This window comes from Heterocephalus glaber, unplaced genomic scaffold (genome assembly GCF_053883595.1).
Source record: "Heterocephalus glaber isolate CG9 unplaced genomic scaffold, H.glaber_assembly_v1.0 deba00001600, whole genome shotgun sequence".
NCBI classification, from domain to species: domain Eukaryota; kingdom Metazoa; phylum Chordata; class Mammalia; order Rodentia; family Bathyergidae; genus Heterocephalus; species Heterocephalus glaber.
In genome coordinates this window covers 20,514,344-20,533,331 of record NW_028258372.1, presented here as the reverse complement: position 1 = coordinate 20,533,331, position 18,988 = coordinate 20,514,344, and the positions used below count along the sequence as shown (strand labels likewise).

Here is an 18,988-nt window from a genome sequence, read left to right as displayed (position 1 = left end):
ACGGGATCTTCACAATATGTAAACAATCTGCGAAACATTTTATTTTTAGCTGGATACGGCAACACACATCTGTAATCCCACCACTCTGGGAGTGTGAGGTAGTAGGATCACAAATTCAAGCCCAGCTTAAGCAACTTAGTGAGACACTATTTTAACATTAAAAAAAAAAATTTTTTTTGGTAACAGGGATCGAACTCGGGACCTTCCACTTTTAAGGCAGGTGGTAGAACCACTGAGCTAAATCCCAGGCCCCCAAATTTTTGTTTTAAAGGGCCTGGTTATGTGGCTCAATGTGAAGGCCATGGGCTCATTCCTCAGTACTGAAAAAAGTTGTTTTCACCATGGAAATCAAATAGTAAGTTATTAAAAAAAAACAAAACTAGCCATTGTTACCAAAGCACATGTCACACAAAGACATTGTTAAAGAATTCTCTAAATATGTAGCAACAACCACAAACTTACCATTCTACTACATCAAACTATGAAGAATCAATCAAAGCACTACCTGCTTGCAAAGGTGAGAGAAGTGGACAGGACGCCCCTCTTGCAGCTCCTGCCCCTTCCTTAGACTTGGTAAACCGGCTGACAGCTTGGTTAAAATCAGCATGCTCATGTGGACTGTTCGTTCAATAAATATTTGTTAATGCCTATTAATGTCAGCAAATGCCCGTAAAGAGGAGAAAAACAATAAGAGAAGTATCTCCTAGGTGATCCAGACTCAGATTCCATATTTTACTTTAAGCCCAAAATCACACCAGGAAAAAATTACCTGTATATTATTTTATACTGTAATTGGTTGAAAGTATCTTCTCTTTTAAAGAATAATTTGAATGCAATGAAATACAAATATATATAGCTCTGAATTTCTCCACCTATGCTAAGACATACAAAATCAGAACTATAAGGAGGGCAGGGACACTAGATATTAACCAAATCTCTCTAAACACTGACAGGTGCTATACAGTCACTGCCACATCATTCTGATTGGCTCTAATTTATCATCATGAAACAAAATTTACTAGGTCTCTAACTCTAAACAAGACCATACCAAACTGAAGGGGAAAAAAATGAAAGGGTCTGAATTTGAATGAAGATGTTCACAAACTTTCAAATCAAAAAGGATAAAATAAAAACCCAAAGAATAAAATAATAATCTAATGTTGAGCCTTCAATATAACAGAAGTCACACAGCTGTAATCAGAGAGCTAAAAAAGGGGGACAAAACCCTAACATTTTAAAAGAAGTAAGGTAAATCCCTAATGTATCTCTCAGCCTTGCCACAAGGGTTTCCTCCTACAAGCGATCTGAGCCTGCCATTGTCTAAGAAAGAGATAAGTATCTTTATTTTATTTCATGAATATGTGGCTGCAGAGGGCACCAGACTAACTGGGCCCTGCTATTTTAGGCTGGGCCCTTAGAACAGAGCACAGGAAAAGATACAGATGTACTTAATCAGTGTCCCCAAGTCTAGTGCAACGCTTGGGGATATTTCTATAAATGAGCTTTCTAGTAGCCTCTATTAGCATATTGTCAATTTTTGGCCCAAATCAACAAACATCCAACTTTATCAACCTCCAAGAAAGAAGATACTTGCAAATTCCAGCAAGGTCCTCTGACGAATCTCAGGACAAGCAACCAACACAGGGTAATAGAACCCCAATGCACAATCACCTTAAATTTTACCCCCCTGATATTAACCATTTGAGATAAGCGACAGATTCATACCTTGTTTTTAAAAGTCCCCTCACCAAAGGGGTAGGGGAAGAGGGAGGGGAAGGGGAAAGGTAAGAAGGGAAAGGAAAAATTACGAGAAAAGGAAAAAAATGGAAACAGTCTATGTAAATAGGGAAGGGTGGAGGGGGTGAAGGGCGCACAGGTAATGGGGAAAAAATAAGAACCAAGATACATCAGGTACAGGTACAAACACCCAATGATAAATGTAAACAAAATGTATACCTAAAATGTACCAATAAAAGAATTTATGCAAAAAAAAGTCTCCTCAGGAATTTCAAGCAGTAAAAATAAACAAACAGCTCTTCTCTAAACTATGACGCTTTTCCCTACAACCCAAACAGAACAGAGGTAGAGCTGTCAATTAAGTGGGTGTGTTGATTCTGCTGCCCATCAACTCTACACAAACACACAATTACTGTTCATCTCTTCTCACATGGCCTACACTGTACTTACTCTGTATTATCTAAAAGTGAGGGCCAACACCAGTACACGTGTCTTCTAATTCTACCAATGACCGGCTAAATAAAAAAATAATGCAAGGGCCGGGGATTTAGCTCAGCGGCATAGTGCCTGCCTGGCAAGTGTGAAGTCCTGAGTTTGATCCCTGGTACCAAAAATAAGAACGATGATGATGATGATGCTATACATACTAAGTACAAATTTTTACCATAACTTTCCCCTTCAAATGGCTAACAATCCTCTTTCAGAGTCTTAACAATGGACAAGTGAGTGAATATATATTTTTAAATGACTATTTCTTTCCCTTTTTTTTTTTTTTTTTTTTTGGTACCAGGGATTGAACTCAGGTCCTTGCACTTGCGCAGCAGGCGGCAAAACCACTGAGCTAAATCCCCGGCCCCCTTTCCCTTTTTTTTGGTACTGGGTATCGAACTAGGGACCTTGCGCTGGCGAGGCAGGCAGCGGCACCACTGAGCTAAATCCCCGGCCCCTAAATGACTATTTCTTTAAAAAAAGGAAATTAACATTAAATTGTCAGAAACACCTATTGACATATGAGAGTTTATGAACAGTTTTCCCATAAAATTTTTCTAGGCTGACTTAACATTATATAAAAGTCTCACTTTTACCCAAAAAAAAGAGTCATCAATCTTCCAATTCCACATCACTTCTACATCTAACTTACTACTTTAAGTTTTAGAAATAAAACTACCACATACCACATTTAATATTAGGTATTATAATGACACATACCTCATGAAAATGGAGGCATGGCACTAATAAAAAATAAATACAAGTTCAAAGGTATTTTTAAAAAGAATTTAAATTAATATGCAGTGTTCTGGGAACTTTATAATTCAGGCAGTCATGTATTCACTCCCCCTACATATAATTATTAAGCAATATGCCAGATACAATGCTAAGCATTGGAGATTCAGTTTCTCCAGCCTCCATCCAAATTGTTAAGGCCTTTCTATGTGCTTCTCTCACTTAGGACTTACATAACGTGAACATACTGGTCTATACCAGAGATCACCAAACTTGTGCAGCAAGGGCCAGATAGTAAATATTTTAGCTTTTGTGGCCTGGGACATATGGAGTCTATCAAAATTACTTTGTAGTGCACAACAACTATGAAAAATTATTACATGGGCTTAACAGTGTTCCAATAAAACTCTGTGAGTACTTTGAATTTCATGTAATTTTTACATGTCACAAAACATTATTCTTCTTTTGATTTCTTTTTTAACCAACTAAAGAAGTATAAACCGTTCCTAGCTCATAACCCATACAAAAGTTGATGGAAGGGCTAGGCAGGATTTTGCCAGGAGGGCAGTGATCAGCCTACCTCCCAGGTCTAGAGACACAGATGTCCTCATCTAGACCTCTAAGCATAAGGTCAAGGCAATGTCCTATGAATCATTATCCATCCAGGAATCTGCATGATGTGAGGCACAGCAAGCAAATAACAAGTGTTAGTTCTACTGAACTGAACTAAAATATGACTAAACTTTTAACTCTACCTCCAAAGACTTCGTGATTAGCTGGTGGCATGCACCTATAGTCCTACACACTTGAGAGGCCGAGGCAAGAAAATCGCTTGTGTCTAGCAGTTAAGAGACCAGCTTGGGTACATAGTAAAGCCCCATCTCAAAACAAAACAAAAAGCTTCCTTAGTCTAGAGAAGTATAAATAAAAAACATAATATCATGTGAGAAGGCTAAGATCAACACAGCGGTGTGACTGGAACACCTAATTTGAGCCAGAAAGTGGGGCAGAAGGTGGGGGGATGAAGAAGGATTCCTGAAGGTCTGGCTTTGGTAAAAAGTGATCCAAACACATCCCTCTGTGAACATGAAATGATAAAAGGTAAGCCTACAGGTTAAGAAAGTCAAATTCTACAGTACCTTGTCTTCCAAGCCAAAGAATTTGGACTTTATCCTAAAGACCTGAGGAACCACTGTAGAACTTTCAGCTAGAAAACAGTATGATCAGATATGAATTTTAGATTCATCTGAAACATGGCTGCTCAAATACAGCTGGTTCTCAACTTTTGATGGTTTGACTCAGGTTTGGTTTTGTTTGTTTGGGCTTTATAACGATGCAAAAGTGATATGCATGCAACAGAAACCAGACTGAGTTTTGAATCTGGGCTATCGATACTCAGTACAAGATTCTGGAGTAATGGTGGTCAGCAGCAAAGAATCACAGCTCCCTGTCAGCTACTCAACATAATAATAATCAATACTCTATAGTGTATTGTATTGCTAAACTAAGATATTCAGTAGGTTGGGTATATTAAATGCCCTTCAACTTATTAAATTTGCAACTTATGATGGGTTTATTGGGACATAACCTCACCATAAGTTGAGAAGCATCCATATAAGGAGCAAAACTGGAAGCAGAAAGACCACCAGATTGTTAGGAAGCTGCTACAGTAATATAGATGAAATCAATGGACAGAGGCAAGGAGGATAAAAAGATAAGCACTTCTGTGCCTGTGTGACTTGACAGTGATGGCAATTAGAGACGAATGTCCAAACTGCAACCCAAGACCCACTTATTTATCACAAAGTCCCAACATTGCAATTAAACCTGAATACAAAGGTTTTAATTTAGAAAACACAATTCATACATTAACATCTTTTGTCTTAAAAGAAAACAAGTAACAGGTGTGCCACAGGTTCACCACCACTGGTGTGGGAGTAAGACTACAGTCTAGAGCAGTCTGTAGTTAAGGATAGGTGGGAAAGCCAGGGATAGAGTTAGAGCTGGCCAAAACTGAACTACCTCACAGCAGTAGATCCTACCTGCTCAACAAGATCATCTTTACTGATAAGAGCCTGCCAAGCATGATTGTCTTTTAGAGAAGACTTGGAAAAAACTGGTTGAGAGCTACAGTGTTGTTCACTAAGATAGAGAAACAACAGCTTTGAGTTGGGTGAGGCAATAAGGACTGAACTTAATTTTGGACATGGCCTCTGAACATACCAAATTAACTATATCCAACAAATCTTTAGATTTGCAGAAAGAGCTAACCTAGAAATGCAAACTTTAAATCTATAAACCTGCAAAGAACAAATGAAGCGTTTAGGATTAAGATTTGTTCATTCAAGGATAGTGAGTAGCATGAAAAAAGAGAAATCCAGGAATGAAAGTAGATAGGAACAGACTGAGGGCCATCAAGGAAGATAACCAATGAAGTCAGGCATCTCTGAATCAATGCATACTCGAACTTCTATTTTAAAAGCGGGCCCGGGGATTTAGCTCAGTGGTGCTGCCACCTGCCTCGAAAGCACAAGGTCCTGAGTTAGATCCCCAGTACCAAAAAAAAAAAAGTTCTACTAAAATAACTCAACATTCTGAGAGATTTACCAAGATGCTATAAGCTTTGGGGCTAGTGTCCTTGACTGAGGAGTCTAAAGCCTAACTCCTCCAGGACTTCTGGCAAACTACTACCACAAGATCCTCTACTCTGCCTTCACTGAGTTATAAAAAAAAATCTAACAAGAATCTAACAAGTGATCAACTGGAAGCTTTATAAACTGTAGTATTATAAAGATTCCCCTTGGTTTATTACTGTAATGGTATTATAACTGTTAGAATTCCATGTAAAAGAGTGTACACTCCTGAAGACAGGACACTTGATCCTCTATACCTTTCCATTAGCCACAAGGGAATGTAGTATTTCTTGGGTATTTTAAAAATGCCTTTGGAATATTTCACAGTAACATGAGAATGTATGCACGGGAGGAGTGTACAGCAAAATTCATACCCCTACTTCCTAAAAGGATTTAGAACTGAAATAGTCAAATTTTATTCTTCCCACAAATGTGACCAATGACAAATTGATGGGGTGAGAAGGATGCCTGGTAGCTCCAACTTTTCCCCCAATATGTAAGGGTTTTTTTGTTTTTCTCCGAGTGCCTTAGAAAAATGGAGAAGGAATTTGCAGAAAAAGCAATGAACTACAGAAGAGGAAAAGAGCCAACAGCAACTTTTATAAAACTGTTCAACAACTACTGGCCATTAAAGAACAGCTCCTCAACTTCTCAAGTTAAAACCTGCAAAATGAAAATCAGGCCTTTGTGAGACAAACTAAAATAGTGTCCCCCTCAGGGTACACAAATACCACAGTGAAGTCACCAGAGTGAGCTACTGCTGACAAAGTAAGAGCCTACCTTGCAAAGATTCTCCTGGGGGGTGGGAGGAATGCTGTTTGTTGCATACATATTCATTAGAAGACCAAACAGGATAGAATGCAATACCTTATAAATTACTCTTATTTATACACACAAAAACGATAGTCACACATGCAGCAAAGAACTTCACTTAATCCGATATAGATTCCTACAATTCATGAAGATCTTGAAAACTAATTTGGTCTCTGTGTTAAATTCGGGGAGTTCTATAAACTTTGACTGAGTCGAAGGCTATGTAAGCACTGTTTTCTTATGCTAGTTGTTTTAAGAAGAGAGAAAGCTACCTTCCTCCAAGATTCAAGACGCTGGCTGCCAAGTTTCCATTCAGAATGATTATCAAATTAATTAAAGGGACTGTTTAATAAAAGGCCAAGCCTCAGCTAGAGTCTTGCTACCAACTCAACTACCCCAAGGACAGTGATAAAACTTATTAGTTTAAAATATAAAAGCAAAACTTTTTCAAGAGTAATTGAGTGAAACATACAAAAGTTGCTAGGGAAGGTCCAGAAGTTGAAAGCAGAAGAAGACTTCTTTTTAGAGAAGAGTACCTGGTGAAATTTCTCTCCACAACAGACAGAAAATGCAGTTCCGGTTCCCACAATAACTTTAGCTCTTTATATTTGCACCCTGCACCTGGGATTATGGTATATGGAGCTTAAATAAGGCAGCAGATTTCAGGATCAATGTTGATTTTCCTGGATTTTGTACAGTAAGTGATGATAGTGGTACAATGATCTAATTTATACCCGCCATGTATTAAAATATGCCTCAGCCCCCAAAAAAGGCACCAGTAACAATGATCATGTAACTTGATATGTGAATATTTCAGGTTTACATAAGAAATTGTGAATGGTGGTCTTCAGAGCATGGAATTTGGCAAACAAAGACAGACTCACTTGTCATTATATTTACTGTTTAAATATATCATGTCATGTTTCATCTTTATAATAAAAGTGACTTATGATCAGTGCCCAAATATATATGTTTCTTACAATTAATCTGTGATCTGACTTGGCTTATTTTACGGTTTACTGTGTTTAAAGTTCAACATCAAAAGGAAGCCTATAAAAGTAGCAGCTAGACTGAATCACAGTGCTCACTTGAGTTTCACATGCTCTGTAAGGCCAAAGCACAATATGCATCACTTGTTTGAGGGCATGTGAAATTTGAACTGGGTGGGAGATTTAATGGATGCACAAAACAGTCATGGTACTTGAATTCATGGGAAATAATTAGTTAGCTAGAACCCATGGAGTAAATAGTTAGGAAGTGAATACGGTGAATATCAAACACACATGATAAAGCCTTGCCTATTTGCCATTAATTGTTGATCCTAACAATCATGCATATATAAATTATCCACATATTGAAAAAAAGAGGGAGGGAAGTCAACCCTACTACACACTAATCTTCCTTCTTCCTCCCTCCTCCACTGCCCAATGATTTCCTCCTGTACATCATTTCCAATCCAAAAACAAGTATAGTAGGTACTAGTCAAGTTTTTACAAACTTTTTCTTAAGTTTTAAGCAGTTTTTTTTAAAACACCAATTTTTATTACATTTTACATCTGTGGTTTGATTTAATCCTCCTAGTGATAAGTTAGTCATTCTACAAATATTTACTGAGTGCTTACCACATGTCAGGCACTGAACTGGGGATACAGTAGTGAATAAAACAGGCAAAGTGCATGGTAAAGAGAGACAAAAAAACAACCAGAGGAAGAAATACAAACTAATACAGTCCAGCACTGTATAATGGTGTCTCTGTTGTGAGAAATCACATTTACAACAGTGGTCCTGTAAGACTACAGTGGAGCTGAAAAATTCTGGTTACCTGGTCACATCATAACTGTCTTTACCTCCTAGTGCAATGCATTACTCATGTTAAACGGTATTATGAATGTCATTTAGCAAAGAAATTACCCAAAATAAGAATTTTTCAACAAAAACAAGTCCAAGTATGTAACATTCTTAGAGTAAAAAGAGTCATGTTGGGAGTCCTAACTAGGTGAACTCTAAGATCTCTTTTGACTTTGTCATTACCATGACCCAAAGTTACTGTATCTGCTTCCCAGCAACAACTCCACTTAGCTGATTTCTCTGCTACTCTGCCACATAGTCCCTGTAACAGGAAAGAAAGCACTGAGTAATCTACCTACCTCTGCAGTCACCTACAATAAATCTTAGCTGCCTCCCACCTATAACAGAAAACTAGAGAAGCCAAGATTGACAGCCTACTGTTCAGAACTTTTCAACTGAAATTCAGAGACTTTGATACATCAAGACAATGCCTTTTCTCTGATTTTTTAAATCTGAAAATGGATGACTTCTAGAATATTCAAAACTGAACAGAAATATTAACAAGTCAAAATTTTAGTAAAAATTGGATATAACCTATGAAGATAATGCTAGCCAACTTTAAAAATGTTAACAGGAGAAAATGGGTAAGGACCATTCCCACAAAATCTTGGGTAACCCTGAGTCTCTTGCAGTGTCTGTAAAAAAGCACCTGACCCAAGATACTACTACTTCTAACATTTTTTAATGTCTTTTAAAAAATTGAACTCAATAGTCTGTATTTTCAATCACTGAAAAGTGCCTGAGAATTTTACTTCACAAAGTTATTTTCAAAAGTTTCATCTAACGACTAATCTACAAATAAATGGTTAACGAAGGTGCTAAATACTGCTTTCTAAAATTTATTCCACACACAGTAATTTAATTACACTTTTCAAAGTACCTTTTGTAATTCACATTCTTTCTCTGGAATCTCGATATTTACATAGAGTTTAGTGTGCTAGAGAGCAGTGGGGAAAAAATACAAATCATGATCAAAAGAACCATTTGCCTACAAAATGTCCCTTTCAAACAACCCCAAATAATGTTATTAGCTCTATAGAATTAGCCCGCTTTGACAGAAGAATGACTTGGGGCAGTCCGGTCTCTCTGAAGTTCATTAGTGCCAGCTACTGGTAAAATCAAGTCTCCCAGTGCAATGGGGACTGAAGTTCTACAAATCAAATCTCAGTTTCTCACGTACATGCTACCCTGTTAAAGAATAATGAAATTATCTTCTTGTTATATATATGTCTCAATGATGAAGAAAAACTTGGCTAGATCAAACCTCATTTTTAATTCTTTCAGATAAATACGTCCTTTCTCATCCACAGCCTACTATGCAGTTTTCTGTGCATCCCTTTCCTGATTTCTAAAAGGTCACTTCTGTGCACTTCTACACTTGCTCTGAATCAAAGCAAAAGGAAAGACAACTTTTTACACAGGGACAAAACTGTGCCCAGCAATTACAGTGAGTACAGGCACTTTCTTTTGTTTCCTCTGTACCAAGATTAGCTGTGAAATAGCTTTGTGGCTCTTAATTAAGGCTGAACAGCTCTAAAGAACAGTAACTTTAAAAGTGAATCTCTAGGTTAATTACACATTGGCAATAAAGGCGGTAAAAGGCAATTGCGCCCCTCGCATGCCCCTCGAATTCCCATAACTCAACAGAGCAAACAGCAATCACCCTCAATCCGGGAGACACAGACAACTAAATATTTTCAGAGCACAAGTGTTTAAGGTGGACCTTCCTGTCTTTATGGGAGCATGCGTTGGGATGGCCCTGCTAGGAAAGAGAAAAGCAAAGATAGGTGTTTCTGATTAAGGCTTCAGAAACAAGACCAACACCCTAACAAACGAAATGGCGAATGGTCTCTCAAGCAAGAATCCCGTTAAGTTGGAAAGCAGAGATCAACGTAGCGTGGAGCGTCTTGGCCCTCACCGGATGTCAAGAGCTCGATCAACTTTAGAAGTTGGAGAAAGGAATTTCTGCGCGGCCCACTCCGGGAAGCAGAGAGCCCGCACGCGGCTGCCCCTCAAGCTGGAACAGGGGTGGAGACAGCCTAGGAACTGGGCTCTTGGCGAGCAGTAGAGGGGACAGGGCTGTCACCGCTTACCCAGGTGCAGCGTGAGGTTGATGGAGTTGGGGTACTGCACCCCGGACAGCATGGTCTGGCTTTGCCACCAGGTGATGTCGGCCTGGTGGTTGTAGTCTGTCAGGAAGGCTGCCCCGTGCTGCAGGTGGGGCTGCCCGGCGTCGCACAGGTGACAGGACTTGGTCACCCCGGTGACCCCGGTCTGTACACAGTACTCCTCGGGCGGAGTCCCACACGTGTTGGTGGCTACCACGGTCACGTTGAAGGCGGCGTTGACGAATTCTGGCATGCAGCGCTGCGGCCGCCCGCGCTCGTCCGTGCACTCGTCCATGGCCGCCCGGACACCGCACGCCGCGGCGACCGCGAGCACCACCAGCACCGGCCAGAGCCGCCTCTGGGGACGCAGGACCGGCGCGGCCCACTCGCTGCCCCTCATCCCGTCGCGCCCGCGCCGGGCTACTGAGAAGGCAAGGGTGCCGCGCGTCCTCTCGGCCTGGGGTCTCCGCTCCGCCGGCTGTGCCTGGGGCCCCGGGCCGGACTCGCGCGCGCACGGGCGGCGGTGGCGCCGAAGAGACGGGCCGGCCGGTGGGCGCCCCTAGTGAGGACGGTGCTGCTCGCAGATCTGTGCTCCGCGCGCCACCTCCGCGCCTGGCTCACCCACCCGGGACGCAGACCACACCGCGCGTCGACCCCCGACTTCCGAGCGCGGCCCCGAGCGCGCACCCGGGAGAAAGGAGCAGGGGGTGGGGTCGGCGGGCGGGGTGGGGTCTGGGGGCGGAGAGAACCCAGCCCGAGCCTCCTCTCGGCTGCTCCCTCGGCCCCCAGAGCGGCTCCCCCGCCCTCCGCGCGCCAGGGACTGCGCGTCCGCCCTGGCGGCGGAGTCTTGCGCTCTGGCCCGGCACCGGGGGGGGGGGGGGGGGGGGCGGGGCGGTGCATGCCGGGAGGGAAGGCGAGGCCCGGGACCCACCGCCCAGGCCTGGCTGGGACGCACGGGTTCCCCCCCCCCCGCCCCCGGCGGTAGGAGGGGCGCTTAAAGGGAAAACGCGGGTCGGCGAGGTCGTTCAGGGTTGACCTTTGGGCCTCTGGCCAACTTGGGCGGTGGCCGGCGAATCCCCGCCCAGCCAGGTGTCAGTCCTCGAGGCCAGGCCGGACACCGCCGGAGCGAGGGCCACGGGGACGGGGTGCTGGCGCTGCCCGCGAGACCTGACCCCAGCCCAGCGAGCGCCTTGCTGCCCTCGTCCCGTCCCAGCCCTCCGGAGAGAGGGCCCCGGGGGTCAGGGGCTTGGACGCTCCCGGGGGAATATAGGGCCTGGTCGCTGCATCAAAATGAATTTTGTGAAGCGATTTCCTGCCGCTATATTAAAATGTAACCGGTGAGTTAGCCCGGGCGAGAAAGGAAGTGAAAAGGCTGGGAATGGAATCACATTTTTCCCCTTGGGACGCAGACCCACTGCGAAATTCTTCCACTGTGTTGTTTGTGTTCTCCGGCTTGCCTTTAAAAGACGAAATTATCTGGATTCTGACATCCTTCTTTTCAGGCCTGCTGAGTCACGGAATATTCTCAGCGCCAGAATGACTCAGTTCGCGGAACCCGAGCCAGAAGATCATGAGTTTCGGTCCTAGATCAGAACCTGGGCACTGGCCCAATATAGAGCAAATGATGACTGGGTCCGAGTGACAGTAGCCCAGCAGAATGCGGCGGTTCTCAGACTTTTGAGTCCTCGAGCAAAGTGGATGCTCGAAGTGAATGCCCAGGATGGATTTTTTTTTTTAAACTTTTCAGAAAAGTAAGAATACTACACGGTTTTAGATGCAGTAGGCCTGTTCAGACAGGGATAGTGGGGATCTGAAACAATAAAATAAGTAAATGTTAGGTGACTATGGTTAGGGTCAGTGTTAGTCCCACAATTACTAATTAGGAGGGCCTTAGGCATAATGGTCTAGTTGGATTGGGCGGAGGCCTGGGGCGTCCAGAGGACTTTGGCAGAGCCTGCTTTTTGAGTATATCATCATATATTGCTATGAGGTATTGTTCGTTTATTGGATGAGATAGGTGGAGATGATACATAGTTAGAAGTCTCAAACCATTCACCCAGCACCCTCTTTTTGGGAGAAGGAAGTTGTGAGGACAATAATAATGTTTAATCCTTTCATACTGGAGTTGAAGCATCAGTATATTCACTTATACCTAAAGGAGATGATATCCTCAGCTCTTCCTTGTGCGTGGGAACAAAGGAGCAAAGATAAAGACGTAAGTTGTAAATAAAGCTACAGATACTTTAATAAGTATATATAATAAATATTAATGCATTTCCCTTATTCTACATTTTCAGGACTTTATTAATACCAACAAACTAAAGGGTGAGTCTCTGTTTTCTACCAGAAAGGTAGAGATAAAGGTAGACTAAAGGCTGCAAAATCAACATGAATGTTTCCTTTTCACTTCTCTTTTTGTGTTCTGAGTTAACTTGAAGCTAGTACTTAATGCTTATTTGCTACATAATTTCGTTACCAGAACCTCATCTGACATTTGTAAAGCACATAAAGAGACCTTGACTTCATCTCTAAATCCCATTGTGCAGGGGGATTGTGTTACAGTAAGTACACAGCCAGTGTGCTTGATAATAAAAATTTTGTTCCATTCTTTGGATCTTGATTCAAAGATTTTGTTAACAGAATTTTTAAGACAATTTGGGAAACCTAAACACTAGATATTTGATAATATTAACAAAGTACTTTAGGTACCAAAGAGATGCCCAAGTCATTAATATTTTTTCTAAAATGAAGGTATATGAGATTTTCTTTTACTGCAAGTTGCCTTGTTTTCAAAAACTTCCAGAGCCTTCTAAACACATGTTTACTGCTTGAAAATTCCCTTATTTACTAAACAGATATATAGTGTTTAGAAGAAAAATATGAAAGTGTAGGAAAAAATAAGATTCAGAGCCCTCAAATGAAGGCCTTAGTGGCCAATCATCAGTCCATGCAGAAACATAGGCAGGATGAAGGGATGTGGTTGTTTATTGTACACTCAAGAAAGTGCCAAGTGTTTTTTAAAATCCCATTTTAAGGGCCAGGGATTTAGCTCAGTGGTTTCACTGCCTGCTGCGCAAGCACAAGGACCCGAGTTTGATCCTTGGTACCAAAAAAAAAAAAAAAAACCAAATAAAATCCCATTTTAAAAATAGGAAAGAGGACCAGGGATTTAGCTCAATGGTTCCAACACCTTTCTCAAAACTGCAAGGTCCTGAAGTTAGATCCCAGTACCAAAAAAAAAAAAAGGAAACACTTCTCCCTGTCAGGATTTATGTAAATAATTTCCAGGAAGGATGCTCATTACCCTGCTTTGGTTGCTTGTAAATCCCTGGGCATTCCCACATCTAGACAGGTGAATAGAGGTATAGTTTAAACAGCCCACCAGAAAACCATGGAGCTTGGGGCAAGCAGTTGGGATTAAAAGGGAGGGTTTGTTTTGTTTTGTTTTTACTGTCTATCAGGATTCAGGAAGTGTGATGTAATTAGAAAAATAATTTGAAAGTTTGTATTGACTTTCCAAGATTGCAACTTGTCAAGAGGCAGGCAGCAAGGGCCAGTGAGCAAGGCTACACAAGCATCTGAAATCCCCACAGCCCGAAACCTGGGCCCTATGGATCGGGGACACAGACCCCCCTTCCTGAGAGGATGTGGCTGTTCACACTGTCATCTAGACCCGGAAAAGCTAAGTCTTCACCTTGGCCTTGGAGGAGTCTGAGGTCCACTGACCTTTGTCAAGGCCTATTAGGCCACAAGAGTGTGACAAGGACACAGTAGAACAGGGGGTGGGAAGCAGTCCCCAGGCCAGGCACCATCTCACGGACAACACCACTGGCATTCTGGCCGACTAGAAGTAGAGCCAGTTTGTCACAAAATCACCAACATGAGAGCCCCCTGCATCTCCCCAGGCTGCCTTCTTGGTGACTTGTTCTGGGTGGCAGGCAGCGCCCTTCCTCCCAAGCCTGCAGTCACTTTTGGTTATTTCTCCAGGCTGGGGCAGACAGTCACATCGAAGTGGCCTGGGAGAACTGGGCATAGTGGCACAGGCCTGTAATCTCAACACTCTGGGAGGCCGAGGCAGAAGAACTGCAAATTTGAGACCAGCTTAGGCAAGTTAGGGACTCAGCTAGAACTTGTTTCAAAATAAAAAGGGCTGTGGATGTAGCTCAGTGCAAAGGCCCTGGGATCAATCCCTAGTACTGAGGAGGAGAAAAAAAAGATTGTAATTTGTCCTTTTTTTTAGCCTTTTTTAATTACCAATGTTTATCTTTCCATTTTTTAGTCTTTCTGATCTCATTTCCTTGTATTCTTCCCAAACCTAAGCACCACTATATTATATATTATATGCTTTATCTTTAGAAACAACCTATAAATAACAATCATTAATAATAACAGTGTTAGCCTATAATTACATACTCCTGTTTCTTTTTAAAAAATTACACCGAGCAGAGGATATTTCCAACCTAGAGTTGAAGAAACTAAGGCTTGAAGTGATTAAGGAAGCACCGTAGACCAGTAGAAAGCCAAGCCAGGACAAAAGCCTGCAGTTTCTGGCCCCCTGTCCAGTCTACTTCCTTTTCTGTTGTGTAAAGACCACACTATGGAAGAGTAAAGAAAGAGTTCTCTTGGGCTGGAGATTAAGCTCAGTGGCACCATGCCTGCCTCAGAAACACAAGGTCCTGAGTTCGATCCCCAATACCAGATGGTGGGGAGGAGTTCTCTTTACATTTCCAAGGTTTGTAGATTATCAAATGGAAATTTAAAATGAGTTGAAAATTAATGTGATAGTGGGAGTGAATTATAATTTCCCTCTTCAAAGTTGTAGTAACTACCATGATACTCTGTGTTTGGCTTATAGATCCTGCCCCAATTCTTGGTATAAGTCCAAGCGTAACAACATAAGCTGTCTTTTGTGGCCAAGTTCAGGTAAAGACAGGATTCCTCTTGCATGAGTTAAAGTTCTTCTTCCCCACCCAGCCCTATCCACCAACGTCAAGCCATCTTTACATTGTCACACTAGTTTTAAAAGGAAGAAAAAAGGACACTTCATAATTTAAAACAGAACCTTATTGCAATATACAAATTTTTGAAAGGAAGAATTTCCAAAAACCAGTAGCAAAATCCATCCTCACACCTCCCCCAAATCTTCCCATAATGTGCTAAGTCACTTTTCCTCCCACCTACATTTTGTTATAATAACCAAAGTAAAACAAGATTTAAAAACATTATTTACTAAAATGACTTTTTCATCTATAAGAATTACTGTTCCCAGCCTATATATATTTTTATATATAATATATAATATGTTATATTATATATTTAATTATATTTAATAGTTTATATTATATTTGATTATATTTAATAGTTTATATTTAATTATATTTTATATTGTATATTGTAAATTATATATTTAATTTTTTTTTTTTTTTAGGTTGATGGGGACTGAACCCAGGGCCTTGGCATTCTAGGCAAGTGCTCCACCACTGAGCTATACTCTAGCCTCATTCTTCATTTCAGTGGCACACATTTCATTTGTGAAATTGTATACAAACAACTGTATACCAACAATTGCACAAAATCCAAGGGTAGAATTCAGTAGTTGAATGAAGTACCACAGAGTGCACACACCCCTGTAATCACTGACCAGGTCTAAAAATAAACATTACTTTGACTCAAAAGCTCATCCTGTCTCTTGCCAACCAGCAGTCCCATTCTGCCAAATGTAAATTCTATTCTTTCATCAGTTCCCATTTGATAACATAGAAACTTTGGAAGCATTAGTTTTGCTGGCTTTTGAATGCTGTTTAAATGAAATCCACACCTGCCTGGCAAGGGTGCACCTGCCTGGCAGGCGCAAGGTCCTGAGTTTGATCATGAGGTCAAGGCCAGCCTGGGCTACATAGTGAGTTCAAGGGAACTACATAGACCCAGTCTCAACAAAACAATAGTAATTTAGTGTAATCCCAGCACGTAGAAGACTGAGGCAGGAGGATCTTCTTGAGTTGTAAACCAGCCTGAACTACATCATGAGTTCAAGAAGAGCCTGATCTACATAGTGAGACTGTCTCAAAAACAAAAACTTAGTGTTGATATCTAGTAGTTCATGTTCTCCAGTACTTTTTGCAATACCAGCTTGGCTCTTTACACTTCCATATAATTTTAGAATTAGAATTAGCTTACAAATTTCCACCAGAAAATGAACCCAGAATTTTGCTTGGGATTGTATTCAATCTGTTCATTAATCTTGAAGAAGCAATAGTCAGACATTATTGATTCTTTCATCTGTATCTCTTAATGTATCACTTCATTTTACTTAAGTCTTCTTAGAAATTCTTAGTAATCCCTTTAGTTTGCTATGTAGAATCTTGCACATCTTCCATTAAATGTTTTTTTTTTGTACCAAGGATTGAACTCAGGACCTTGCATTTCTAAGCCAGGCACAGTGCACTGAGCTAAATCCCTGCCCCTATATTAAATGTTTTGTTAGGTACTTGCTTCTTTATCCTGTCATTATTAGAATATAGAAATACAATTTTTGGTATATTGCTCTTATAGCCAATAATCCAACAACCTTACAAAATTCACTTCTTTCTGCCCAACATAGAAAAGAACTGGATGCCATAAAACAAATGCAAACAGATATCCAGGAGATTAAAAATTCTGTTGAAAGTGTATAAAGCAGAATCAACCAATGTAAAGATAGACTATCAGATCTAGAAGACAGGGTTGTGGTTGGCAATCATCAAATGAAAGACTTCTTGAAAATAACAAGGGACCATGAAAAATCAAACCAACCACTGCTAGGCAATGCAAAGAAGAGTAATATTAGATTAACTGTAATCAGTGAAAAATCAGAAGATAACACAAAGGACATTTTAAAAACTTGTTCAGAGAAGTAATAGCAGAAAACTTCCCAACCATGGGAAAATAATTTGACACACAGATAAGTGACACATACATAACCCCAATTAGTCATGATCAGAAAAAAAAAAAAACCAAGGCATATAATAGTCAAGAGTCCAGAATTCAACAGAGGAACACAATATCAAAAGCTTTTAGAATTCCACCACTCCCAGCCCAGAGGAAGGGTCTTCCAGGCTGCCATTCCACCACTCCCAGCCCAGAGGAAAGTGCTTCTAGGCTGCCATTCCACTGCTCCCAGCTCAAAGGAGATGAGCCACATTAGTACCAACAGCACCCACCCCCACCCCACCCCCTTCGAAATGAGAAGACACGTAAACAAGTCTCAAAACCAAACTTCCAATTCACCTACAGCAACCTGAAAGGGAAATGAGAGGGAACACTGTGATACTCAACCACCTGGACTCCCTGAACTGGCAACAAAAGAGGATCTGGAAAAAATGAAATCAGAAATAATTTCTCATGTAATAGCAGAGATTGTGCTAGTAGTGCAAGACATGATTAATAAATCTAGAGAGGAACTGAGGAACATGATGGAATCCATAAAACAGATGCAAACATTTCCAGGAGAACAAAAACTCCATTGAAAGTCCACACAGCAGAATGAGCCAATGTGAGGACAGAATTTCAGATACAGAAGATAAGATTGCAATTAATGACTAGGAAAAGAAAAATTGCTTCAAAATTGTAAGGGACCATGAGAAATCAATCTAGCAGCTGCTAGACAATGTAAAGAATAACATAAGACTGATTGGAGTCAACAAAGAAACAGGAGACAGGACAAATGACATACAAAAAACTGTTCACAGAAGTGATGGCAGAAAATTTCCCAAGCAGGGGAAAAGAACTTGACATGTAGACAAGTGAGGCATATAGAACTCCAAATAGCCTTGATCAAAAAAAATCTACACATAAGCATATAATTAAGATTCCAGAAACCCAACAAAAGAACAAAGTTCTACAAGCAGTTAGAGAAAAGAAACAAATCACATACAAAGGAAAACCAATCAAAATCACAGCAGACTGCTCAACACAAACCATCAAGGCAAGAAGAGCTTGGAGTGATGTATTCCAAGCCCTAAAGGAAAACAGCCTCCAACCCAGATTGATGTACCCTGCAAAACTATCTTTCAAAACTGATGGAGAAATAAGATACTTTCATGACAAAGAGCACCTCAGGAACTTCATGAATACCAAACCAGCACTCCAAAAAATTTTACACAATATCCTAGGAACAGACACTGAGGATCACAACCCCAGGAAGCAAAGCAGAATGAACCCATCTGGTGTGACTAGAATTTAAATGCAAAGGGGGAGAACCCAACAAAAAGAAAAAGTCATGACAATGATAAGTCAATACATTTCAGTTCTAACCATCAATGTTAATGATGGTTATAATTCAGTTCATCAATTCACCAATCAAAAGAAATAGACTGGCAGAATGGGTCAAGAAACAAGATCCAACAATATGCTGCATACAAGAAACACTTAATTCAAAAGGAAACTCATAGACTGAAAGTTAAAGGGTGGAAAACAATACTCCATGCGACAGGAAGCCGAAAAAAAGCAGGAGTAGCTATCCTCTTTGCAGATCAAGTAGATTTCAAACCAACACTGATTAAGAGAGAAGAAGAAGGACACTACATCCTTGTAAAGGGAACAATCCAACAGGAAGAGATGACAATCATAAATATGTATGCACCAAAC

At 40.9% G+C, this 18,988-nt stretch overlaps 1 protein-coding gene and 1 long non-coding RNA gene across 5 annotated transcripts in view; one reads left to right on the top strand and one right to left on the bottom strand.

Moving 5' to 3' along the window:
• The window catches only part of Lamc1 (laminin subunit gamma 1), a 129,949-nt gene extending 118,735 nt beyond the window's left edge, over positions 1 to 11,214 (bottom strand). The window contains exon 1 of the mRNA XM_004862821.4: positions 10,349 to 11,214. Coding sequence (XP_004862878.1) covers positions 10,349 to 10,763 — 415 coding nt within the window. The 5' untranslated portion in view covers positions 10,764 to 11,214. The remainder of the gene's footprint in view (positions 1 to 10,348) is intronic.
• Positions 11,215 to 11,322: 108 nt separating this feature from the next.
• LOC147823129 (uncharacterized) lies at positions 11,323 to 16,043 on the top strand. 4 transcript variants are annotated; one of them, XR_015444573.1, is made up of 3 exons: positions 11,323 to 12,578; positions 12,661 to 15,286; positions 15,792 to 16,043. It is a non-coding gene; the product is annotated as an uncharacterized LOC147823129 (long non-coding RNA). The 4 variants fall into 4 exon arrangements; XR_015444574.1 differs by having other exon boundaries at positions 11,323 to 12,688; positions 12,843 to 15,286; XR_015444572.1 differs by having other exon boundaries at positions 11,323 to 12,924; positions 15,219 to 15,286.
• The last annotated feature ends 2,945 nt before the right edge of the window (positions 16,044 to 18,988 follow it).